Raw genomic sequence first — 27,244 nt, forward strand, 5'->3', positions numbered from 1 at the left:
TGCCTTGGATTAATACCTCACCGTGGGCGTTACCAACCGAATACGGAGACTCTCCTTCGGGAACAAGGATCCACTAATCACGCGAGCTAACGGATAAATCAAAATGATTCCTAACGTTGCTCCTTCCAAGATTTTCTCTCTCTATCTCTCTCTTTCTTATTGTCAAATTCTTCACAATAATTAGAAACTGATAAAAGTCATCATTTTTATATTATTATTCTTCGAAAAGTACGATTATGTAATTCATTATGATTTTTTAATTTCTTTTCTTTTTCTTTCTAGTAGTAATAGTAGTAGCGGAAGAAGAAGAAGAAAAAATTGCCGAACAAGAGTAAAGGGTCTCTCTTTGCTTTCGATCGTATCTGTGAAATAGAGACAAACGGTCGGATGAGTGAACGGACGGATGGACGGACGGACGGACGGACATGTATGCCGCATTCCGTGTTTATTATTTTGCCGATGGGTGGTCCCGAGAGAAGTCCCGAGAGCTATCCTGGTGGTCGATAGCATCTCTCGCGTCTCTCGTGTGCACGCACCGTTGAACGCAACCCCGATACAAGCAAGCAAGCAAGCAAGCAAGCAAACGAACGAACGAACGAACGAACCAACGAACGTGCCACACCGCGTCATTTTGCGTAAGGAAGTAGTCGACTTCTTCTTCTTCTTATTCTTTATCTCTCTCTCTCTCTCTCATTCTTTCTTTCTTCTCTTGTTCTTTTTTCTTTCCTTTCTCTTCTGCTACAGTCGAAGTCCTGGAAAGAGGGACTAGTCTCGCACGCGTATGTATACGCGCATGTGTTAGAATATATCTACGTATTTTCTTGTTAGACGTGGGCTGGATATTCAGTCGTGTGGGCAGTTTACAAAAAAGACGAAACAACACTCCTGGTATACTTATATTCTTCGTTGAGTCGCCCTCGAGGCTTAAGCATGATCCAACTTTTCTCTACTCCCCAATCCTCATCTGCCTCATCGTCGTGTCGCCAATTTGAAACGTCGTTCGCTTTTAATACTTAGCTTCGAGCGAAAGAAGATACCTCTGGGCTTGTAATGAAACTCGCATTAAAGAGCACGCAAAGGTAGATAATTGTTCGAGTAGCGAGCACTGTAATAACTTATATCCAACCGGGGCTATCTGATATTTTCACCCTCTACAATGTTACATTTCTCTCGCGTTTTTTATATCAGATCAAATCGGTTGATATTGTTTATCACGCGTTTGAGATATCCAAAATGTATATACGTTTGTAAGCATAGTAGCTGGTAGTGTGGGTATTTGTTCGAACAACAAAAAAACAATTATGTGCAAATGAATCAATCGGAATAATTGAATACATTATGAAACTTGTTAGAGATTAGAAAAAATGCATAAGAGTTTAAAGTATGAAAATAAATTTTTGATTTATGCGCCTGAATAGATGCAACACTCCAAGCATAGAAGTTTGCGGAGAAAAAGAGTTAGACGGGCGGATTTTCTCCTAGCGATTTCACCTAGCGATATCTCTTTCTCCTTAGTTCGAGCCACCCCCTACCGCGGTGGCATTACGCTCCCATTACGCTCCCATTACGCTCCCATGTGCCCCCGCAGTCCGCGCTGACTCACCCGCTATCTCCCTCTCGCACTCATTAAGTCGATACCGCGTCGGCAAAGATCAAAAGCCCGTCTTCTCTGGTGGACCGCTTAATACCGGGTGGCGAGTTAAGAGTGTCGTAAAAATTATTAACGGTCGCTCCACACGGTGCCTCGTCGGCGATCCGCCGTGCACCGTGCCGAGAAGAGCCGTCTTGGGCTGGATCAAAGGTAGACCACGCGGTATCAACCAATCTTTTCATCTTCCTGTCTTTTCCTTCCTTTTCCTTCCTTTACTTTTATCTTACCAAATAAGGCGGCAACATTATTCAAAATTATCGCCTAATATTGCCTTTTATCGATGGAATACGACGATACCGACAAGAGGTCTCAATTATCTCTGCGACATGCTTTCATAAATATCCTACAAATAGTCTTTCCATTAATTATAATATCAAGAATTGATCATTTTTCTATAGAATATTAATTCTTCTCCGGAAGAAAGAGATAAAACCGACTGCATTCCATAGCGTTAAACGATATCAATTAATACGTTTGATCGATCGATATCAGACATTTTCACCTTATCGCTTTTCGTAATCGGAGTCCAGTATATGTATATCATTCGCGTTACTCTCGCTTTCCCCTCCTATCATTGGACCCCCCATCTATTACTGAACCGTTGGCGATTCAGTGCTTCGGTTTAAAACGAAATGCCGCGAGCGTGTATCGACGATATGCAAGTTCGGAGTGCAAAATTATCTGCTGTTTGGCGAACCGGTGCTTGGCTCGTTGTCACCGTGGGTGGTCGCATGTTCCTACGTGCGTTAACTCTTTCGATCTGCCAACTCCCCCCTCCTTCTCCGTCTTTCTAAACTCTTTTCGGAATACCTCTATTTTTTCATCTAGTTTATTTTTATCTTTTCTCTTACGATCTCAACGGAGTAGCAGAAATGGAATATCGCCATTTTGAAACCAAAAAATTGCCGCCATTTTTGTCACGCCTTTTACGTATCGCGGAAAATATAACCAATTAACTGCTTACGAAAAGCGTTTGAGGTATACCGCAAAAGCACGCGATCGCTTTACCGCAGGAAACCCCCTTCCCCCCTATTCGTGCAATATTCCAAGAGAAAAAGAAAAATAACGAAAAATATACTATTTAAATCGCAAATTAATTTCCGACGATTTTATCTATTAATATTGTTGAACATCGTATCGTGGAACATCATCGTTAGGAATCATCTCATTTCCGGTAGACGATCTTGATTAAAGGATTTCAGTCAGGTTCTTGTTAAGGTCCGATGAATTAGTGAACTTTCTCTCTCTCCCTCTTTGTTTCTTACATCCTTTTCCTAACCTTTTCTATCTCTATCCAACTCGTTCTAACATGAGCGAGACGCAGCGTGTGTATAAAGCTTTCAGAACGGCGTGGAAGAAACGACGACGAAGAGGGTAGAAAGAACGAGAGAAGAATAGGAAAAGATGCCAGCGTGGGAGAGAGAAAGAAAGAGAGAATACGAATGAGAGGGAGGGAGAAAGACGAAAAGACCATGCCGATTCCCCCGCCCTCGTGCGTGTCGCGTAAGGAGCCGCGTCTCTGTGTGGGTAATGTTATTGCTCGAGGGAAAATGGTAGCGCGTGTGTGGTCCAGCGTCGAGCTCCCCTCGACCGATCGCATGGCGCATCGGCGTATCCTAGCAACGGGGAACGCCACTCGTTACGACCAATCGCGGCCGAGATAGCATACCTTCGACCATCTTCGGCTATACTCGGCTCTGATGTCATTCAGTCGCTCACTCGCGTATCAAGTTATCAATGCGCTTTTCCCAAATATTTCTTTTCTTTAGTTGAAATTGTTAACTGGGGAAGACGATAATATGACTTACGTTATCTGGCGTATACAACTTGGAAATAATCCTAAATTAAAGAATTATGTACTTTGTATAGATTAACTTTTACAGCAGAATTTCGATCGTTGGTAATGACGTTTGAGGCGAATACGTTTAATTAAAAGGATCGCGACATGCGATCGATAATCGGCATGATTATTCATCGACAAGTTGTAAAATATAAACTTGAAACATTCTTTATAATAGGATAAGTAAAAAAAGATTAGGCAAAGGGGAATATCGGTAGTGTTGTAAATAGTATTGGGTATTCGATAGAAGTACGTACGGTCCTGTGTATTCTCACGGCCGATCACGCTCTGGTGCTGGAGTGGGGACGACCCATCGCTATGGCCGGCGCAGGCCAAGAAAGAAATGTGGCAGCGGATTTCGTTTAGTACGGACTTAGACTGCTCTAAGCGGCGGTCGTCCACCTCGGTATCTGGTAATAGTAACGACGAGGACGAGGAGGACGACAACGAGGATCACACGAGGAAAAGGAAGAAAATCAGATCCCGGGGGAAGAATATTACTTTAGCTGGCAGAGAGGAGGTGGAGGCGAGAAGCATCAAAAGAAAGAGAGAAAGACGTGGAGGGATCGACCGAGAGGGGGAAGAAGAAGAAGAAGAAGAAGGAAGACGTGATAACTCGGTGGTAGAGAGAAAAAGATAGAGATAGAGTGTCCGTCGGTGGACCGTGGAACACTCTCGTTCTTGTTCTTTCTTCGCCTGCTGTTGACGATACGAGAGGCGGGCGCGTGCCACTGTTAAGAGAGTAATCTTACGCCTATGTGCGTGAACCGGATGTTCCTTGGCAGAATAAACATAGTTACGAGTTTGTTTGGAGAATTAGCATTCGAAATAAATAAAGATAGTAGTAGGGTGTTGTTGGATAAAGTTAGCGAGAAGCACGTGGTGTTGTTCCGTATATCTCTGTTGCGCGCGCTCCGTGTTTCGCGCGAAAACGAGCTGCGGATAGCTTCACGGTGGTCGCGCGATATTTCAAAACAGTCCTCCTCGCGTGTGCGCGCGCGCCGCACGGCTCGTGTCCGTGTGAATCGAGACGACGAATCCCGACGACGGCGAATCCCGACGGCGGCGAATCCCGAAGGCGGCGGCGAATCCCGACGGCGGCGGCGACGAAACCCAGCGGCTAAGTCCGAAGGAAGGAAAGAGAAGAGACCCCGAGAAGGAACCCGCGAGGGAGGGAGAACAACAGAGGAAGAAGAGAAGGGTTAACGTAAAGAACAACCGGGAGAGGGGGAGTGCACAAGCCCAGGGAGGAAGAAAAGAGAGGTGCACGCTCGTATTTACGCTCGGGCAGCGGTACGAGCAGCTAATCTATATGCGGGAGCAAGCTCTTTCTCTGCGTTCCTCGTGCGACGACGAAGACGGCGACGACGACGAGGACGAGGACGAGGACGACGACGAGGACGACGACGCCGACGCCGACGACGCTGACAACGCCAACGTTTCTACTTTTTTTTCTTCTTCTATTTCTTCGTCCGATTTTCGTCGAACTCGATTTTATTTATCTGGTGTTAACGCGCGTGTGTTGTTTTCCGTTCTCTACAAAGTGCAACCTGTTCTACGTATAGTGCAAAACTAATCAACAAATAAATTATATTCCAAAGGGTTATATACGAGGAAACAGATAAAACAATAAGTGAATATCAATTTAACACAAGGATTTAGTGAAATATATTATACGTTTTCGCGCGGTTACGTTACGTAAATATAAGGTCGTATTGGCGGGAATTTCAATCGATTCGAACAAAACGACGCATTGTCGAGGTGTTCTTTTTTTTTCTTTTTCTTTCTCCAATCAGCACCGAACTTGGTCGAAATCTCGTGTAAAAGGTGAAGGTGTGGGTAGAGTCAAGGTGGTGAGATAGTGGTGATAGATAGTGGTGACAGTGGATATTTAAAAATAGTCGAAGAGTGCGAGAGGTGTTGGAGACGAATGCATGACGGATCATGGTTTCTGCGTTCGGCCCAACAGGGATCCTAGCGGGACGGCCTTCCGTCTCGCAGACGTCGTCGTCCTCTTCCTCGTCGACGACGGCGACTACGACGGCGACGACGACCGCGACTACGACCTTACCGTTAAATGGAAATCCACATCGTTGCGAAAATTACGCTAAGGCCGTCGCCGACAGCAACAAACGACGTCACCAATCCGATCTTTACGTTAGGCCAAGCTGGACCGACGCTGCCATCGCTTTGGATCAACTCGAAAAGGTTTTATTAGAATTTTTATTTCAAAACAAACCTTTCAATTAATTAACTCGCGCGTAAAACTTTTCATTTTCTATTTCTTTCTCTCTCCTCTTCCTCCTCATCTTCTTCTTCTTCTTTATGACGTCTTTTTCCTCGAAATGTCGGAGATCTAGAAATGAAGATCTAGAAAAATAGTAAAAAGTATCTAGATATATAGATAATACGTTAAGAGCACATCACCGCTATAAGAAAAAAAAAAAGATAAGGATATGAATTCGATGCAAATTATATCGGTCGTTTACCGGAACGGCGCCGTTACCTTTCCACGAAGGTAAGCGTTACGATATCTTGGATCGACGATTAAAGCGGGCCGTTTGAAGAACCGAATGCGCCTTTCGAGATCGTTCACCGAGAACGAGCAGCAACAACTAAACTGCAACAGCAACAACAGCAACAGCAGCAACTAAAGCAACTAAAGCAACAGCATAGCCTAACAACTGCGCACCATCATCAATAGCAATAACAACGGTAGGAGCAAGAATAGGAAGGGTGGACGAGTGCTGGAGCGTAGTACGAGAACCGAGTATAGTATTCTTATTTTACAAAGAAATACGAAGAAAAGAAGATAGAAAGCGCAATCCCTGGGTCCGCTAGCGCGTCAAGAAAAGAGAGAAAAAGAGAGAGAGAGAGAGACTCTCGACTAGCTGTAAACTTTCACACACGCTGGTGGTCCAGTGAACAGTCTTTCGTCGACGTTTGCGGCTATTGGACTCTCTAAGAAGAGAACCTAAGAAAGAAAGAGAAAGAGAAGGATGCGGAAGATTGGCTCGAACTGCTCGACTTCCCGTTCGGGATTTAACAACCGATTCGAGTGAACTTGTCCTTCTTTTTCATTTTCTTCTTCTTTTAATATAGAAATTAACCCTTTGCACTCGATACGATTTCGACCAAATTAAGTAGACATTTTACAGGTACTTTTTAAAAACATTTATAAAGGAACAAACGTATAGAAATAATAAAATATCATCGGTTTATTCATTTATATGTCGAAAAAGAAACAAACTTTGATAAATACTACGCTCTGTAATTAGTTTTGCTTGAGTAGACGCTTGAAACCGGCCCGGGCGCCGTATCGGCGCCGCTCGAGTGCAAAGGGTTAATAAGAAATAGAGAATAGGCATCATAATTTCTCATCAATTCTTATCTATTTGTCTAAATCCTTCAAGGAGTTCCTTCTTCCTGGTTTATCTTATTTTTCTCTCTCTCTCTTTCTCTTTTTCGTGGCAAGAAAGATCGACGAAAATGTGTACACGGCGTGCGAAGCGGGAACGAAGCGTATCGCCTTTCGAAGGAGTCGGGGTCTTCTTTTCTCTCTTTCTCCCATCCCACAAACGTCTTTTACGATGCTCGGACCTCCCTGAAGCTGAGGAGGCCTCCACCTCCGCTCGACTTTTCTTGGAATTTTCTTCGAGCAACGAAAACGTCCTATTACCTTCGTCTTCTTCTTCTTCTTCTTCTTCTTCTTCTTCTTCTTTTTCTTATTCTTCTTCTTCCCTTCTGTGTGTGGTTGCTTTATATTTTCCGAACGAATCTATCAAAATTGCGATTGAGACATCCTAACCTCACCTTTCTCTGATCATTTGTTTCCCTTTTTCTTCTCTCTCTCTCTCTCTGTTTTTTTTTTTCTTTTCCTTTCCAGTGAATCGTAAAACGTGGAATTTTGTGCGTCTTATTCTCATTCAAGTGCATCCTCGTAAAAATGATATTTTTTTCATCGAGTCATTTTGAATCTTTCTACATTTCTTTGAACCCTTTTCCCGTGTTTGGAGCTTACGCGCTCGTTGCGTTCCATCAGAAATTGATAAGATCTAGGAGAATCGTTAAGTAGAATGAATCTCGTTTCTACGTTCCCTTCCCTTCCCTTCCCTTCCCTTCCCTACTCTTCCCTTCCCTTCCCTTCCTAGGATTCCAATTAAGAATTTCTTTCTTTCTCGAATGGCGGTCCGACGTCGCGTTCTTTCAGGGAAACCAGTTTCTTTTCGATTCTGAAATATGCATTCGCGACATCTCCGAAAATCATTGCTGCCGTTGATTCATTTCTATTTCGTAATATCGATCAACGACATTGCTTTATTTTATATCAAATTTTTCTAAATAGATCATTTAAATTAAGACATTTATACAAATGCGATCATTTATATTTTTCATCTAATATGAGACCTTGAAAAAATAAAACACAAATTATCGTTCCATTTAGAAATGATCTATAAGACTGGTAATGCAATGTTCCTATTAGTACATTTTGTATCAATAGTAGTATTCATAAGGGATGCTTTGAAAAATTGTAAAGCCCCTTAAACCCGTTCAAAGAACTTTTTAGTATATAAAACGTATATATATATGTTCATACGCGTATAAGGAAAAGAATATGCGAGAATGAGAAACAGAAAGAGAGAAACAGAGAAAGAGAGAGGGGGGGGAGTGGGGGGAAAGGATAAGTCGGTACGTTTTATAGAGGCAGGCATTTAAATACGTTCGATCATTCAGAAAAAGAAGAAGAGTATGAAAAGGAGAAGGAAGAGAAAAGTAAGAAAAATAATAATAATAATAATAAGAAAACGATAAAGATGTAGACTCTCTTAGGATAGAAGATGACTTTTCTCTCTTTTTCATAGTTAATATGTTAGGCCACACACAGATCAACGTTTGATTGCCTTCGAGTTAAGTTATCCGTATTTGAAATGAGCAAAACATTTGCTCCTGTTTTAATCGTTTGCTTGTACGATTGCACAATCTTTACTGGACCAGTAGCCAACAGTATTTTAATGTATCCACATCTCTCTCTCTCTCTCTCTCTCTCGCTTTCTCTCACCTATCCGAGAAAGGAAGAAGAAGAAAGACGATGATGCGTATCCAGAAAAGAAGGAAAAAAAAAAATCAAATTCGAGGTCGTTGCTCCACTTTTTTTTACACCCTTGGAGAGTTTCTCGAAAGAAAGCCGTGCTTCGTATTTCCTCCCCTCTCCCCCTTCTCTCTATCCTTTTATATATATTTCTCTTTGATCTCCTCCTCTCTCTCTCTCTCTCTCTCTCTGTTTCTCTTTAGGTTCGTGACTCGCGTTCATCGCAGATGAGTCAGTCAGTTACGGGCACTGGCCTTCCTTCTCTCCTTCTTTCTCTCTCTTTTTCTCGTACACGCGTGCCGAGCCAAAAACACGTCAGTCTTCGCGTATCTCCTTCTCTCTCCCTCTCTCTCTCTCTTTATCCTTCTATTTTACTTTGTTCTTACCAAACTCGATGATACATTCAAATCTAATTCGCGAGTTTGTCTTATTAATCATTTTTATCAATCTTTCAATAATATTTTATCATTGCATCTGAAGTAACGTGAAATGCACAAATGTAAAAAATAAACAATGCTCGATCAACCTCGTTGAAATCGTGATTAACTCGTAATATCTTATGTGATGATATGGGGAAAGAAGAATTGTTTAAAAAAAAAAAGAACATTTAGTTATATTGACCAAACGAGAAATTTAAAAGTGCGGGGGGGATATTCGAATTTGTTGTTTACGTTCACTCTGCTGTACTGTGCTTCAGGCACTGACCTCGACCCCTTACCGTTCACTCGTATGTTTGCGATGATGTAGCATGATGCATACATACATTTGCGCGTATGCATGATACCGAATCATTCAACACTTTTATTACTTCAATTGAGATAGAATTTCATGCATTTTGTATTCTTTTTTTTTCTCTTCTCGTTGTAATTTTTTTCATGTTTTTCTGCTAAATTTCTGATTTATGCACTTATGGGTGCATTTGTAATTTCATAATTGTGGTGGTTTCATTTCTGGCAGTCGAAAAGCATCGCTTTAAAGCATACGTACACACACACACAGAGACACATATACACACACACACACAATGCCGACCATTCACGCATGTTGCGCCGCGACGCGACGCGCCCTCTTGGTCGAGATTAAAGGGCACCGACACGACGTGTGAGGCTTCAAACACACTAATAATACCTACCAGGAGAAAGAATATCTAAGGGAAGTATGATACCGAAAAGAGATAGAAAAACGTACCTACTTTCATCCCTTTTAACCAAGCTTTTCAAATTGATTTGACATGAAAGGGAGAAAAACGACATTTCCTTCATTTTCATCGAGTCAAAAGAAGATAAAAAAAAGAGAGAAAGATGTCCATCAAAATGGAAAACACTTCTATCATCACTTTTCGACACAAATTCTTTAATAGAAATGACTTTATTCGTTCCGGTACAGGAACCTTCATCCTTCATCATTAGTCTTCAACTTTTTCGGCATTTTTCAAGGAAATGGCATCAGGAGTGTTCAACACACTTTACCAAAATCTCTCTCTCTCTTAGTGTCGGTTGTGTTGTAAAAGCACGGAAACGAAATATAAGTAATCGATGCGTAAACGAAAATTCTTTTGATCCTTGACAAAGGATAGTTGTCGCCCGCCCACTTTCGATGAATAAAAAAAAGTTTTTTTCCGCCTATTAAGAGAAGGAAGGAGGAAAAAGGAAAATGATAAACGAGACCTATTCGCCTTCCATCTATTCTTGGTTTTGTTCATAAGTGCTGAAAGAGAGTGAGAGAGAAAGAGATTTCGATTTAAGGGTAGCAAAGTAGGATCCTTCGCGTTAGTTGAATCCGAGAGAAGGTTTTCCTTTCGAATAGACATCGCCGTGGAATTCTTGGGCCGATTAGAGCGCCAGTCGGATCGAGTTTCTTGCAGACACTTTCGAGCCGTACCTACCGCAAGAAGCTATTCGTTTATCCCAAGGAGTCGCGTGTAGTATGCAACAGCACTCTGGGGTAACACAACAGAACACCAATTGCACGCGCGCACAAACACAGACACAGTCATCTTATTTGACTTTCTTTTTCAAGCATATTCTACGAATAAATAGATATCTTTGGAGATTGTGTTACTGAGAAAACTCAAACGATCTCAAATATTTATTTGTAAATTTTATTTTTAATTCGCGCGCGTGCGAATACCGTGCGACGAAAAGAGAACTCAATAAACTATATAAAGGCAACTAGTTTGCTCTCTCTCTCTCTCTCTCTCTCTCTCTTTTTCTTATTTGTGTTGCGAGTAGGATAAAAGAGAAGGGAAGAGAAGAGAAGAAGAAGTGGTTGAGAGGTGGCGGGAGGAGGAGGAGGCCCTCTTTTTTCCGTAAGTGGTCCCCGCGGGCTTTATGGGGCTTCTCGTGCTGGACAGTATCTACATATTACAACCTCGTGGCGCGGAGACCACCGTCGTTGACATAAGATCCTGTTATGCTGTCTGCTATCTCTCCGCGCAGTTTGTGTCGCGCCATAAAAAACATTAAAGGTACGAATAACATAAATTCGTTAAGTATCCGAGGCTCTTTCTTTCTCTCTTACTTTCATTCGAAATCTCTGGCCGTAACGTTCGTCATCTTTCTTTTATGCCTTGTTATACCTCGTTATGCCTTGTACGACGCAATGTTCGTAAGCTCGTCTCGTAGCACGTGTCCTACCGTATCCTAGAAGAGAGACGAGTTTACCTTTTCTAAATCGTTCAAAGAAAAATTCGAGTAAACGGTTATTATACTCGAACGAATCAATGAACATCGTTTTCTTTATTTAGCAAAAAAAAAAAAAAACAGATGATATCTCTCGAAACCGATGGGTGGGCATTTTCCACTTAAACTAAGAAGCTTGGAGGATAATTTGCATCTCATCTGGATAGGAGAAGGTGAAACAAGGAAGAGGAGGAAATAAAGAAGGATGGAGAGTGATTTTCATCGGCAACAACCCCCCCCATTCTCATCCCCCGAGGCCATGTGGTCGACGGCGGATTGTCCATGCGTCTAGAGTTACTCGGGCCCATGCGCCCGCGGCACCCGAGTTAATTGGCTGGAAAACCTTGCTATCCGATACCCACGCTGCTACCGCCCCGAGATACGTAAACGCGCATAATCCAAATTTTCGTTTACTTATGCGCCATTATATCTTCGCGATTCCAAAAGAAAATCTGACCAACGAGCAAATTCTTCAAACCATCCTTCTTCTTATTATTATTCACCCTACATTTTTTTGTTCCCGATCTCAGGAGCAACGAGAGTGTTTGCTTACCCCATTCCGAGCACGTCTTATTTAAGATTTTCCATTTGAGGAGGATTTGAAGAAAGAGGAAGAAAGTTTCCATCGCGAGCCCTTTTTCTCTATCTATCTATCTCCGTCTCTCAGTATAGGCCCGGTAGAGATAGGTATTGTTGCGGGTGGTCCACGATGCACATTGTCAGACCGGCCACCAGGTACTACAGCGCAACGTTGCCGCTCGCAATGTTGCTTGCGAGCTCCTCTTCTTCCTCTTTTGTCTTTCTCAAACACCCTATATTTCCATCCCTTTTCAGGGTTCATGACCTATGTCGTAATTCCTAAGGATTACTATACTCTCGTATATTCTTCTTCTTTCTCCACCTCTTCCACCTACTCCTCTTCCTCTTCCTCTTCCTCCTTCTCCTCCTCTTCTTCTTCTTCATCTTTTTTCTAATTCTTCTTGATTAGTTTTCAAACTAATTTGACTCGTCGTTGGAAACGACGTCATCATTTTGTACTTGGCTGTCATCGTCAGTTAAAATTGTTCTTTGATATTACGTCGTTAAATCACAAATAAGGGACCTAATTTTGGGATACAATAAATAATACGTCTTTCTTTCGAGGAAGCAGCAAGCAAGCAAGCAAGCAAGCAAGCAACGTTGCTGCCGTTGCACGTACAACAGCCACGTATAATGCGCGGCCCGCCACTTATCATCGTCAAAGCCCACGCGGCCAATTTAAAACGCTCTGGCTGCCGTTCCACCTCACCACCACCCGTCCTCTTCTCTTCTGCCCACCCTTCCTCTCTCCTTTTTCTTGTGCGTGCCTTTTCCCCGAAGACTTCCACCAAAAAATCACGCGAATTCATCGTACTTCATCTTTGGCTACCTTAAACCCATTTTCGAATTTCAAAATTATTATTCGATTTTCATATTTTATTCTATTCGACGTTGTCCTTTTCGTTTGAATCGATGACTCGACGATAATCTAACGGAATTTCGTTTATTTTTCAGGGCAAGGCGGAAGGACAGAGGTCAGTAGTATGGATCAGGGCTCGATTGCAGGACCAGCTGAGTCAGCTCGGCTACTTCCTGCAGAGGCACGCGGGGAAGGTCCTCTTCGTTGCCATACTCGCTTTGGCAACCTTTTGTGTCGCTTTAAAGTCGGTACAAGTACACAGCAAGGTCGAACAACTTTGGGTTCAGGGTAAGTCTCCGCTACAAAACGGTTAAACTACTACTATTCTACAGGGGCTGATTTTATTATCGGCCCGTAAGGATAAATGAAAAACTAAATGGCTTCCTCGAAAGGAAAAAGAGATATAAGAGTATTAGGGGGTGGTGGGGTGACAAAGGGTGACTCGGTGGGGAGGTCGGAAAACAAAAAGAAAAAAAAAATCAAAAAGAAGAGTAAAAGTTATAAGAGAGAGAGAAGACCACCGAGACGAAATGAAATATTCCTTGACTCTGTTTTTGTCTCGCACACCCACCACACGGTACATTAGTTACCCTCTGGGTGGCCCTCTATATTTATCTGTGGCTCGAACGTTAATTTGAACACCCGTTGCTAGCTCATATACCGCGGATAGATGTACAGAGTGTGTTTCATCGTATGAAAAAAAAAAAAAAGAAAAAAAGGAGAAATTTATTTAACGAAATAATCAACGTTGTTGTCTCTCCAATAAGGATTCGCGGTAAGAAATAAAACGAGTTGGAGTACGTAAATAAAAATCTAAGCGAGAGAGAGGTGTCGCGAATGGGGTAGATAAGCGATCACGATTCGAAATACGTGTTGTTCCTCGAGAAGAGAGAGAGTGTCGGCTCGATCAATGAGGAATTCAAATAGTAGGATCATCATCATCGGTACCGGATATCCGGAAGCTGACCACGGGGACGACAACGTGCAAGCTGATGAGTCTCGAGAGCTTCGAGAAGATATGCGGGCGTAGTGTTTTTTTCGTCTCTATGACGATGTTACCTCGTGTTGTTTCCTTCGAAAACTAACTTCGTCTTTTTGTCCCTCTCGAAAGAAAAAAAGGGATAGAGGAAAGTTAGTTACCCTCTGGGGACAAAGCGTAATGATTCTATCGGCCGTGAAAGACTGGATTGAGTGAGGCCTGTGTTCTCTCTAGAAACGCGTTTAAGTTTATGGCAGGAGCAGAACGCGTAAAGCATTCTCCTGAATTCGCAACGCTTTGCCGGCGCAATCACGAAGCGTTCTTACCTCACCGATACACACGCAAACACACACACAAAGCACATCGGAGCCTTTTTCTCTTTTCCCTCAACGCCGATTGTAAATTCGAGTCGCGAAGCTTTACGTCGCTACGTGCGGTCCTACCAACGCCATTTGCAACGAAATAACAAAAAACAAAGGCAAAATTCGACACAGAATATATAAAAATATGTAAGCTTGGGGGAAAAAGCTCTCGTTTTAGTTCTCCGCGGTGTTAGTTTCGTTTCGTTTCGTTCGTCTATTTCGATCTTCTTTCGATTGGCTTTATTTACTCGCACCAGAACGATAAGTTGCTTTAACTGAACGAAGATGTGAATGGCACACACGCGGCATATCGTGTCTCTCCTTTCTCTTTCTTTCCTTCCTTCTCTTTCTTTCTGGTCTATTTTCCTCGGCTCTTCCTGAACGCATCCGCATGCAACAGAAGGCGGCGCTCTGCTTATACTACTCCGTAGGTGGATAAAGAAAGAGAGAAAATATACGCATGCTCCCTTTGCCCTCACCTTCGAAGAACACTCGCCAGTCGGATACAGCATTTTTCACGAATTCTTACCCACACCTTTCTACAATTTACCTACTCTTTCCTCGATCATTTCTAATCGATCTATTTTCATTTTCATCGTAATTTCAATCACCCAAATATCCCCTATAAATTGAAAACCGACAATTTTCAACCATTTCCTATTGCTAATCAATCGTAATTATGCTAATAACGATAGCGAATGATTTATTTTGGAACGGAACATTAGCTTCATTTTTGCATCGTATCAAATGTTGATCTATTATTATACAAAATTTCATTGAAATAGTTAAATTACAATAATTTATGAGAAAGGAGTATTGGAAACGTCTTACCCTTCTTGGAAGGACCTGTATAGGGCCAAGGAGGCCGCAGCTTTGGCGTGATAAGGACAGACAGAGGACGAAGCCACGACCGTGCACGAGGGGCCGGCTGACTGCTTACATCTTCATTAGGCCCCCATGCCTTGGAGTAAGAGAAAGAAGAAGAAAAAGAGGAAGAGAGAGAGAGAGAGAGAGAGAGAGAAAGAAAGAGGTAGGAGCAAGATGAAGGAAAGGAAAGAAAGAGATAGATGTAAGGCCACAACGGGGATATAAGAGAGTCAGAAGAGCGTCGTCCAAAGACCCACCAGGAATCTGTTGTTGTTGCTGTTCCGACGAACGGTCGTCCCGACCGTCGGACGGCCGGACGGACGGGCGGACGGACGGACGGACGGCTGCATAAACAGAGGATCTCATCTTCTCTTTACTCCCTACTGTTGTTGTACTACTCCCACGTACATACACGTGATTTCTTGACCACTACTCGAGCCATATTGAAATGGTGTTTCCCCGTGCACACATATGTGTGTGTGTTTGTACGACCAACGCATTGCTTACTTTAAAAAGGGTCGCCCTATATAACTTAATCGAACCGATCTACCTTATTTAAATTGATTCATTCGCGACGTTTAAACTAGTATAAACAAAGTTAAGCTAGCAAACTCGAATGAAAGATGATATCGCGAATCTTACCGTTAGGAATGGGAGTAGAAATGCGTCATGTCGTGTACCGAGAAATAGGTCTCGTTGAGAAAGGCTAGACGGTAGAATACACGGATGAGAGCCACTTAGATTGGACGGAGCTCGGTTCCGGTGAATGGTCGCGGTGGGTGGCCCGATGTGCTCTCTGTGTGCGCCAAGCCATCCCAACCAGCCAACCAGCGGTGGGCCTGCGTGCCTCAACGACTGAGCCAAGTCTCCGAGTTCTGCCGAGAGAGCTAAGCCTACTTCGGATCCCCCAGTTCCTACCCCAGTTCCTACCCCAGTCCCTACCCCCAGTCCCTACCCCAGTCCCTAGTCCATCTCTTTCTCTCTCGCTCACGCGTATCTTCCACGTGTTCTTGCTCTCCCGAAACTTGGTCGGCCGTTCAGTGAGAGGAACGAGAGCCACCAGAGAGTTGTTAGTCTTATAGCGAGTAGTAGTAGTAGTAGTAGTAGTAGTAGTAGTAGTAGTAGTAGTAGTAGTAGTAGTAGTAGTAGTAGTAGTAGTAGTAGTAGCAGCAGCGAACCGAAACAACCAACAGCCCTTTTCTGGATCCTTCTACGTCCTTCTCTCCGCGTCCCTCTTCTTGCCCTTCCCTCGACGGACATCAACCCCGAAATCGTATTTTCATTCGCGAGTTTTCTCTTTTCCATTGCAGCTTTCTCTAATAGCATTTTTTGAAAGAAAAAGAAGAAGAAGATACGAAGGGTGGGAGTATAAGTTGAAAAAGGAAGATCGACCTGTTGCGCGAAAATCCGTGCCTTCTCTTTCGCGACGTTTAATTGGCAATTAGCGTGAGGTACGCGCGCGCGCGCGCGCGCGCAAGGTAACGCCGCCGGAATACGAGGCACCTGGAAAACGCTCGTCTACGTACTTACACAGGGGTTCTCCTTCTTCCAAAATTTTCTTATTTTTTTTTTCTTTTTTTTTTTTTTTTGAAATCTTCCTCTTTGGTAAAATCTAATACTCGGTATTTGTAATTAATCGATGATTAAATTTGTGCTGTTTTCTCGATAATCGTTAGATCGAAAGAATTTCTGAATGGTCTGCGTCGAGGTTTCGTATTACAGGACATTCGGGGGATAAAGTCTTAAAAATAACCTTCCTGACAAGCAAGAAGACGAGATGCGAAGGGTCACGCGACTTATACGGTCGCTCTCGACGAGTATAGTTGCGTCATATGGGAAATTCTCTATAGGGAGAAGACGCCGTACTCTTCTACGGAACGAGCACGTGGTGTCTTTATAGACATTTTCACACACCATAAAACTGTCCACGCGTACGCGGTATGAAAAATATCATATAAAAATCCGATATCGTGGGTCCCATTTGCAAAAATTGATTTTTCATTAATTCGTAATTTTTTTTTTTATAATTGTTCATCGATAAAAACATAATCCATAATAAGCTACGTTTCGTCGATTAATGGAATACGTTAGAAAAGAACAAAAAAATCCGTAAGCCGAGTAGGAGACTTCAATGCGTTTGTCCAGGACGAGCAATGATTTTTCGCGAGGGTGGAAAACGCGTTTCGGTGTTGTCCAGCACCACCGGATCCGCCTTTCGTCTCGTAATATTACAAAATTAACGTGTAACCGGTAATTGGACAGAAGTATCCCTTTAACGATTCGACCGGTCGTGTCTCAACTTGTCCGTCTTAAGTGGCTTCTCGTTTGAAATTTAAGGAGTTTCGCTCCACCCCGTCACCGTTTGCTACCGTTCGCTTGCTTCTCTGCGAACATTCGGAAAAAAAAAGAAAAAAGAAAATGAAGAAAAGGAAAGAGAGAGGGCAAAGAGACCAACAGGGGTTGGAAGATCTTTGATGAAGATCGAGTCGATCTCTCCGATGCGTGCACCTGCTTTCCTCCTCTTTTTTTCTTCCCTTCTTCCTCCTCCTCCTCCTCCTCCTCCTCCTCCAGCTCTCTTTATTCGATTCTTTCTTCTCACCGAGCACGCGTGTGTGTTCTTTCCTTTCTTTCGACTCTTTTCCTCTTCTTCTATCTCCCCGTGTAAGCCCTTCCTCTGTTGATTCAAGCCTCGCCTCGCGGCCACCATCAAATTATCGTTAAATATCGGTTGTTCATTCTCGGTACGGGAACGCACGAGTTTCTTTTTTCTCTCCGTTCTCCTCCTCCTCCTCCTCCTCCTCCACTTCCTCTTCCAATTTCTACTCCCATATAAAACGTGTCTTCTTCGTAAATTTTTGTCTTCTTTTCGTTTCCTTCTCCTCTCTTCGTTAATTTAATTAGATTCGTAGAGAAAATATTTCGCAAGAGAGAAAATAATCGACTAGTGGAATATACAATGTCGTCATTTTCGTGGAAGGATACTATCAAATGCGAAAAGTATCCCTCGTATTTCCTTTTCGTCGATTACCGGAACGACGAGTTCAGTTGCCCGGTCGGGCGTCTATTGCTTTTGCTCTTTCAACAGCAACATCATCCCCCATTTTGGAATACGAAGACGGGGAAATAATTACAGAGAGCCCCGGAGTCGATAAATCACTGCCCTTTCCTTCCTCCCTCCTTCCCTTCCTCCCTTTTTACTAACTTTTCCTTTATAATAATAATAACGAATATTTTCCAAACTTATACGAGAGGAAAGTAAAGCAAAATTACAAAATTATTATAGATTATCGTGAAAAATAAATAGACACAAAATTGTATACAACAAAATGAAGGGAGAAAGGAATGAAAAAAAGGTAATTGGAATAATTTAATCGAATGGTTGATTGGAAAGGAGGAAGTTGAGAATCACTGAGAAGCGAGCACAACACGGGTGGTCTACGGAGGCTGCGCCGTGGCGGAACGAGCAAATACGCCGTCGGCATTTTTGACGGTGAAATCTGACTAGGTGGGGTCTCAACGTAGTCCGCGTCAGCCGTCATCCTCGTGCCCTTCGTCCATTACTTTCAGTCTTATATGCGTATCTTCCAATTGCCTCTTCCACCTCCTCCTCCTCCTCCTCCTCCTCCTCCTCTTTTCCTACTCTTTCTACCTTATCCAGTCTCTTCTTTTTCTCTTCTCTTTCTCTACTTCTTCTTCTTCTTCTTCTTCTTCTTCTTCCTTTCATCTTTCACTCCATCGATCGGTCTCCTGACCAAAGAAAGAGAGAGAGAGATAGAGGGAGAAAAGCCTTTTCGATGAGCTTTGCTTCTTTATTTTGCAGTAGCCAGACTGGAAACACGATTTCATCCGTACGTATGTACATATTCCGGATGCGGTTCTCCAGCTAACGGAATTTTATTTACTGGAGTAATTCGACTCGCGTCCGTGATTCCGAGGATCTTCCCCCATTGATTTTCTTTTACTCCTCTCGCACGATCAATGACGATTTACGTATGACAAACGTTTCCACGATTTTCTTCTTATTTAATAGTAGTAGTAGTAATCGTTATTGTTGTTGTTGTTGTTGTTGTTGTTGTTAAATAATTAGTATACAGCGAGTTACGTATCTCGATACCAGTTTACATTATTATCAAAGGGATAACTTGAAAGATACTAAAGATCTTCCCCCGATCTTGCAATTATTTCTATCTCCCGGCTACGATCATCGTACGTTACTACTACTACTACTACTACAACTACTACAACTACTACTGCAGCACGATCAAGGGATGCTCGGTCGGTCGATCGAGCTCGCTTGATTGGTGATTAGCTTTTAAAAGCGGCATAGCCTATTTCAATATCTTCGCGATCGTTAACTTCGTATCCTCGTCGTAAAGACGTTATTAAATCTATTTACGATGATTTACGACGAAGGCTCGTAATTCCCAAGGGAGTTACCGACTAATTACAAATCGTCGTTCGCGATCTATCGAGGGTGTGGGTGGTCGGGGGGCTTCTCAACGTCGCACAAACGCATACACGCGTATTTTTACACGCTTAAGTGGCGTGATTTTAGAAATAGATATTTTCGAATGATTTTTTTTCTTTTTTTTTTTTTGGGGTGGGGGTTTCTTCTATTCTTTTTTGAATTTTCAACAACATCGTCGTTTCTACGGCTGCTTCGAGGAAAGCTTTTATTGGTACGCTGCCAACGGGAGGGAGAATTTTTGTCGGTATATATATATATATATATATATATTCGTAAAGTCAAAGGAACGCGCGTTACGACACTGGGACGCGTGTCCCAATGTGTTTCTCTTCGAGGAATCGTCGTCTACTCGGTGCATATGTACATACATAGATCTTTGGCTTTGAAAAGTTCAAGCTTGCACGATGACGTTCTTTCGAAAACTTAAGAAGTACAAAAATTGAACGAATACTTTAGAACAAACGAAAGAAAGAATATGTTTTAACTATATTAAGATATTATAAAACATTAATTGGCACTTATTGTTAAATAGACGTCATTCTGTTGTACACTTTCAGAAGGTGGAAGATTGCAAAAAGAACTACAGTACGCTTCGGAAGCATTAGGCGAGGCCGCACCGTCGACGCATCAGCTCGTTATCCAAACCCCAAGACATCCCGGGGCAAACATCCTACATCCTGCCGCGTTGAAAGAACATTTGGCGATTCTCAAGGCAGCTACTCAGACCACCGTACATCTCTACGACATGTGAGTTTTTCCTTCCAACAATTTTGTTCATCGATCATCGCACGAATTCGCGGTTACGCAATAATAATAATAAAAACGCATTTGATGATCCTTGCCTTCTCGTACATCCAATGACAAAAAGCCACGTGCGTGTCGGATAAGCGAACGAAGTTTGAGAAACCGCAAAACCGTTCAACCACTCGATAGAAGAAGACTCTCTTTCCTTTTACCTTTCTTTTTGAGAGAGAAAGAGAGAGAGAGAGAGGTGAACCATTTTTTCTACCGCTTATCGGCACGTACGTGGCCTTTTAAGAGTATGCAAACTTGTATTCATGAATGCATGTGTTTCGTGTCGCTTGCAGCACGTGGAGACTGAAAGACATGTGTTACGCGCCGAGCATACCCAACTTCGACATGCACTACATCGACCAGGTAATTCAAATGACAACCACGATAAATGTATACGCGTAAGCACGAGCCTTTTCTCTCCCTCTTAAACACAGACACACACATATACATACATACACGTGCACACCCCGAATACACGCATACTTATTCACCTATTCACGCCGAGCCTAAGCCACCTCCTCCTCCTTTTCTCTCCCTCTTCTTCCTAATCCTTCTCTTCACTTTCGATGATCAATATTATTGCATAATCTTTAACAATAGCAGAGATCTTTTTATATTGATCTCACGTTGGATTATTCCTTTAATAGTTTATTTTGGAGGATAATTCTAACTCGATATATCGAACATCTTCAGAGGTATACGAAGAAACAACCTAGTATACTGACCATCCTATTAGAGTTTCCAAGAACCCAACAGGTGGTCCATCCTAATATCTTTGACTACTTGGAAATCTAATACCACGAACGTTCTATTTCTCGGATTTGATCAAAATATTTCTTAGCTAACTACGCAAAGTCACATTTCTTTATTTTTCTTATTGTTATTTCAGAAAAGAGTGAAATATCGAACGATTATTTGCTTTCAGATCTTCGATAGTATTATACCATGCGCGATCATTACACCTTTGGATTGTTTTTGGGAAGGAAGTAAACTTCTAGGCCCCGAACATCCCGTTCACATACCGTAAGATCTATTTGAATTATTCTACTAAAAGAAATCATCGTATTTCCAATTTCTAAACGTTCCGAAATATTCCTCGTTTAATTCGACAGTGGTGCAAAGACGAACAAGCCCGTTCAGTGGACCAATCTCAATCCGTCCGGTATGTTGGACGAGATGAAAAAACTGCAATTCATGTTTCCCTTCAAGACGCTCGAGGACTACATGAAGAGGGCTGGGATAACGAATGCCTACCAGAGCAAACCCTGTCTCGACCCAACGGATCCCGAGTGCCCGGAAACCGCACCCAACAAGAAGTCGCAGCAGGTAAAAACAATTTTACTTATGTGTGGGATTGGAATTGAAGTTTTTATTGGTCTCGCGCGAACAAATAGATTCTATTCGAGAAATTCTCATGAATTTTTCTTAGATAAATGAAATATATAGGGAACAAAAAAAAAGGGGGGTACGTGAAGAAAATGGGGTCGCTTAAGAAACAAAACGTTAGAAACTTAGAAAATCTTCGCAGGAACTCCTCGTATGTACGTGAGATTTGTTGTTAGGAACGTCATGCCGATACGTTTAATATTCAACTACAGTGGCAATCGTTTGCGTGCACGTTCAGCAGAGTGAGAGGGTGAGGAAGAAGGGGGGCCGGCTTCGACTCGCTTTGATATCGTGCGGGTATCTTATGCGGATCCTCTTCATGATGTAGACTACTACAACTGGAGGGAGGATATATATAGAGAGAAAGAGAGATAAAAAAAAAGAAAGGAAATAATGAATATTTAATTGAACGTCCACACAGATATTGGCCCCCCCGTACGGTGCGAACGAAATAGACAATTTTGTTCGTACCTGTACATTATTCACAAAATAAATTGAATATTATAAAATATATATATTTGATTTGATCGTAGGAATGAATTTTATACGGGTTAAATGATATTGGTCGTTTTTTGAAGAATCACGAGGTCTCATATACATACATACATACACACACACACATACATTGTAGATTCGAATAGGCCGCGGCGGCCAGGAAGAGGAGACCGGTGCGCGCCGTGAATGAAATGATTTCCATGCGAAATCAGCGATGAGTATGCGAGTCGTGTGGGTAGCGCCGCTACGAGCATTAAAATAATAAAATCGAGAGATGTGCGTCATTATTGCGCTACCCTGGTGGTCGTACGAGGGACGTTACGTACCCGATCGTTTCGCTATCGTTAAATTACTCGTCGTTGCTCCTCCGTATCCTGCACATGTGTTATGCATGTGCCTTCCCATTGAATTTTGTTTATTTCATTTTTTTTTTCGTTAGAGAAGTAGGTAGTAGTAATGGTCAACGATTACAATTCAATATATTCCTTCAGATTTTTTCTAACATTATTTATATAAAACAAAGTTTGTCGAATGTATTACGCGATTAACGTGTCAGTCATATGAGCTGATTTTTATTTTCATAACACGTCGACGTATCCGTACTTAAGATAATTACATTTAATGGTTAATATGGGAAAGGGGGGGTCCTTGGATAAAAATGTTCTCCGAGGGAGATTTTCTCTCAAGTAATGAAGTATCTTTTGTAAGATTTTCTCGTGACCCATCTCCCCTCGTTGTTTGGTATGCCGACGCCATAATATCCGGTCGAATTTCTCGCTATGCGTTGACGCCCTAGATTTTCCTTGAGATTTTAAATGTAGGACACGTTTCGTTCCAGGAACCAGACATAGGAGTCGAACTTACCGGCGGTTGTTACGGATTCGCTGCGAAATATATGCACTGGCCCGAGGAGTTAGTCGTGGGAGGTGCTAAACACAACAAAACTGGTCACCTAACACGAGCAGCAGCTTTGCAAACGGTCGTTCAACTGATGGGCGAACGAGAACTGTACGATTTTTTGGCTAATACCTACAAGGTACATCATATAGATTGGTCACAGGAAAAGGCTTCTCATGTGCTAGAAACCTGGCAAAGAGAGTTCAGTAATAAAGTGAAGAAACATTTGGAAGAGAACAATACGTCGTCGTACAATTTGTATGCCTTCAGCTCGACGACGATGAACGATATACTTGGAAAGTACAGCGAAGTGTCCGTTTTGAAAATTTCCATTGGTTGCACTATGATGGTGAGTTATATGATTATTTTCATTTCTATCTAAGATTATGGAAAATATATTAAAATTACATTAATACGTGTATTTTGTTACAGGTTTTATACGCAGGTATAGCGTTATTACGTTGGAAAGATCCAGTACGTTCTCAGTCTGGCGTAGGAATAGCTGGCGTGATGTTGGTCGGTGCAACGGTTGCCGCTGGTTTAGGATTTTGTGCCCTACTTGGGATCCCCTTCAATGCAGTCACCACGCAAATAGTCCCGTTTCTAGCGCTGGGTCTCGGCGTTCACGATATGTTCCTATTAACGCACACGTATGCAGAGTTATCGGTGAATGAAGTGCCGAGCGGAGAACAGACCGGGGTCGTTCTCAAGAGAACGGGTCTCTCTGTTCTCTTGACCGGCTTGAGCAACGTCTCGGCCTTCTTTGCTGCGGCCTTGATACCGATCCCCGCGCTCAGAGTATTTTGCCTTCAAGCAGGCATTTTGCTTCTCTTCAATCTTGCTGCCATGTTACTTGTATTTCCCGCGATGGTCAGTTTAGATCTAAGAAGACGTAGATCCGGTCGATCGGATATCTTGTGTTGTTGTTTGCCAGCGAAAAACGACAAAAATAAATATCCCGGGAGGAGAAGTAACGGCATGGCTAAACAAACCGTAGCGAGAGCTATACCGCCGGAGAGGCGAGAAACTTGCACGCAAATTTTGACCTCTCAAAACGCTCAGAACGAGTCTTGGGTAGGCGGTAATATCATGGACATCGACTTCGACAAAAACTGTACCGAGGAGGAATCCTTGACCGGATGCAGTCAGGACGATTGTTTCAGTTTCTCTTTGACGAAATTTGCTACCAAAACTTATGCTCCGTTCGTGACGAGACCAGCGACTAAGGTTTTCGGCATGTTCGTTCTAGCTATCGTATTCGCTGGTAGCATTTGGCAAGCGATGAGGGTCAGCGACGGCTTGGAACTTACCGATTTGGTTCCTCAAAATTCCAACGAGCACGCCTTCCTCGCAGCTCAGGCCAAACACTTTGGATTTTACAACATGTACGCGGTCACTGGCCGAGATTTCGAATATCCGAATAACCAAAAACTCTTATACGAGTATCACGATGCTTTTATGAGAATAAAGAATGTCATTAAGAACGACAATGGAGGTTTACCGGAATTCTGGCTTAGCCTCTTCAGAGATTGGCTGAAGGGATTGCAGAATGCCTTCGACAAGGATTACAAGAATGGTTGTATCACGCAAGAAAGGTGGTACAAAAATGCGAGTGACGAGGCAATTCTTGCCTACAAGTTGCTCGTGCAGACGGGCCACGTAGATAATCCGATTGATAAAACGTTGATCACGCAAGTAAGACTCGTCGATTCCGACGGCATCATTCATCCGCGCGCTTTTTATAATTATTTAAGCGCCTGGGCTTCCAACGATGCTTTAGTTTACGGTGCTTCTCAGGCCAATCTTAGGCCTGAACCAAGACAATGGATCTATACCAACGATCACGAATTAAAAATACCGAAGAGTATGCCTCTGACCTACGCCCAAATGCCATTTTATCTTCACAAACTTACCGACACTCAAGAGATTACGGAATTGATTGGAAGCGTAAGAAAATTGTGCAGAAAATTCGAAGAACGCGGCCTACCTAATTTTCCATCGGGAATACCTTTCTTATTTTGGGAACAATACATGGATTTGAGAAGTTGTTTAGTCATAGCGTTACTTGCTGCGCTTGGGGCCAGTATTATCGTTGTCGGTATACTTCTTTTGAACATATGGGCTGCGCTTTTGGTGGGAACTGCTCTCGCTGGTGTGGTTTTACAATTATTTGGACTTATGGGACTTTGCGAAATTAAACTGAGCGCCGTTCCTGCCGTCCTCCTCGTTGTCAGTGTCGGTATAGCCGTACACTTTACTGTTCATATTTGTTTGGTAAGTACTACAGTATTCCATTTAAATAATATACTGTCATTACACGAATTATTACGTTTCTCATTGCCTTTCTCGTCGTTATAATTTTAGAGTTTTGTTACGAGCGTTGGCAGTAGAGATAGGAGGATACGTTTGGCCTTGGAACACATGTACGCTCCCGTTGTTCATGGAGCCTTCACAACCCTATTGGCAGTAGTCATGTTAGCTTTCTCGGACTTTGAATTCATTGTACGATATTTCTTCCTGGTACTTCTCTCTTTGATCGGAATCGGCCTTGTCAATGGACTCTTCTTTTTTCCAATCTTATTGTCTTTGATCGGTCCTTCGGCCGAGATCGTACCGAACGATCATCCTGATCGCATATCTACGCCGACGCCACCAGCTTCTCCGATCATTAGAAGATCCAAACCACCACCGCCACCCAGAAGAACTCATAAAATCGATAACGCGAGACTCCACGCGGAGCCATCGTTAACGACCATCACCGAGGAACCTAATTCCTGGCACAGTGCGCAAGAATCGTGTATTATCGTCCAACCCGAATTAAAAGTCGAGACGATGTCGACTTGTGGTAATCAGGTATGTTTCTTGGAAATAAATTCACCATTTATTTTAATATATTCATTCGATATTTCGGCTTAATAATATTTTATTAAGTCACAAACTCTCTTTCTCTCTCTCTTTCTCTCTCTCTCTCTCTCAAAATATTTTTCATTGCTTCGCGTACTATTATGAATGTTTTTAAACCCATGAAAAATTGCTTAACACGACTTTACCATTTGACTTAGAATGCTAAATAATCTCTTTCTTTTATTTCTATGGATAGAAATATCAATGCTCCCCCTGATAGCATGCTTAACAAGTGTGTTTTGCTTTTGTTTGACTAACAGAATTGTAGCGGATCAGACACAAGCGGATCTAGTCGAACATCTCCTGTGCCATCGACTTCTCACATCACGACAAAGGTTACTGCCACAGCTAACATAAAGGTGGAAGTTCATACCCCATTAACCAGTAAGTATTTATTCCAATAGTTTTCTTTTTTGTGTTGTGTGTGAGAGAGATAAGAAGAAATAATATCATTATCGAACGAAAGATTTTAATTAGAATTTAAAATTATTGTAGGTGGAATGGATCGTAGCGAAAAATGCCAGCACTCGAGCACCAGCAACCGAAGGAGCTCACGCTGCAGTGCGAACGTTAATACAGGCGAGTCTTCCGGTTCCAATACTGAATCGGATTTTGACCCTAATCCGAACAAACACTAATAACAAACGTCGAGAAGATCAGCAAATGCTGCTAAAATACCATACAAAGCGGGAACATACAGAAGGCTGACTAGAATAGACTTTTTACTATACTTTTTTTTCTTATTTTTTTTTTTTCTTAATAATAATAATTCTTATTATTATTATTATTTCTTTATTTTCTTAAAGCACAGAAAGTATTATAGAAAATGAACAAACGGTGAACTAATTCACTATCCATAATTGCTTGTTGTAATATGCAGTAATCACGTACATTGTATATAGATGTTTTCATGAGTGCATTTATATATGTTTATATGTATAACGCATTTAGAGTACAGCAGACTTTTGTTCTTAATGTACAGCATTTTCTGTTTCTTATAGGAAGACACCTGCTTTATTGAAAAAGGTACATTCATTCTATAGTAACTATTAAGACAAAGAATTTTTTCCTAGAAAATATTTTTAGATTTATTCAACGAATATTATAACGTCGGAATGAATGTGTCTCTTATGTAGAACGATGTACATTAATAAGACTTTTTGAAAATACCTGCTCTCTCTCAACTTTTTAATTTGCCGTAATTTTTCTTATAAAAAGTATCATTGCGTAAGCGCAATGTTCATACGCATGCGAGGACACTAGGAAGTACAATTAATTTTATACAATGAATATAGAATGAATTTATTTATACAAACAAAGATGTTTATACTGCTAATTCTTTATTTTATATCTAGCATGGACTGAAATTTCTTTTTTCTTTCTTTCGATATA

At 42.1% G+C, this 27,244-nt stretch overlaps 1 protein-coding gene across 4 annotated transcripts; it reads left to right on the forward strand.

The window, feature by feature from the left end:
* Positions 1-5,333: 5,333 nt before the first annotated feature.
* On the forward strand, positions 5,334-27,021 carry LOC122519769 (protein patched). Of its 4 annotated transcripts, none has more exons than XM_043639448.1 (11): positions 5,334-5,699; positions 12,795-12,987; positions 19,933-20,122; positions 20,464-20,533; positions 21,096-21,193; positions 21,283-21,496; positions 22,890-23,297; positions 23,381-25,222; positions 25,313-25,801; positions 26,113-26,236; positions 26,345-27,021. In XM_043639448.1, exons 1-11 carry the CDS (start codon positions 5,436-5,438, stop codon positions 26,488-26,490), a joined length of 4,038 nt encoding a protein of 1,345 aa, XP_043495383.1. In that variant the 5' UTR covers positions 5,334-5,435; the 3' UTR covers positions 26,491-27,021. The 4 variants fall into 4 exon arrangements, with proteins under 4 accessions (XP_043495383.1, XP_043495384.1, XP_043495387.1 ...); XM_043639449.1 differs by having other exon boundaries at positions 26,348-27,021; XM_043639452.1 differs by lacking the exon at positions 20,464-20,533 and having other exon boundaries at positions 5,612-5,699.
* The last annotated feature ends 223 nt before the right edge of the window (positions 27,022-27,244 follow it).

Source organism: Polistes fuscatus, unplaced genomic scaffold, assembly GCF_010416935.1.
Source record: "Polistes fuscatus isolate 324 unplaced genomic scaffold, CU_Pfus_HIC Scaffold3, whole genome shotgun sequence".
Taxonomy (NCBI): domain Eukaryota; kingdom Metazoa; phylum Arthropoda; class Insecta; order Hymenoptera; family Vespidae; genus Polistes; species Polistes fuscatus.

Excerpts from the sequence above, each read along its gene's own strand:
- LOC122519769 (XM_043639448.1), top strand. The coding sequence starts at position 5,436 with ATGGTTTCTGCGTTCGGCCCAACAGGGATCCTAGCGGGACGGCCTTCC. Across the intron at positions 21,194-21,282 it reads GAACATCCCGTTCACATACC|TGGTGCAAAGACGAACAAGC; the intron begins GTAAGATCTATT and ends TTAATTCGACAG. Across the intron at positions 26,237-26,344 it reads AGTTCATACCCCATTAACCA|TAGGTGGAATGGATCGTAGC; the intron begins GTAAGTATTTAT and ends TTAAAATTATTG.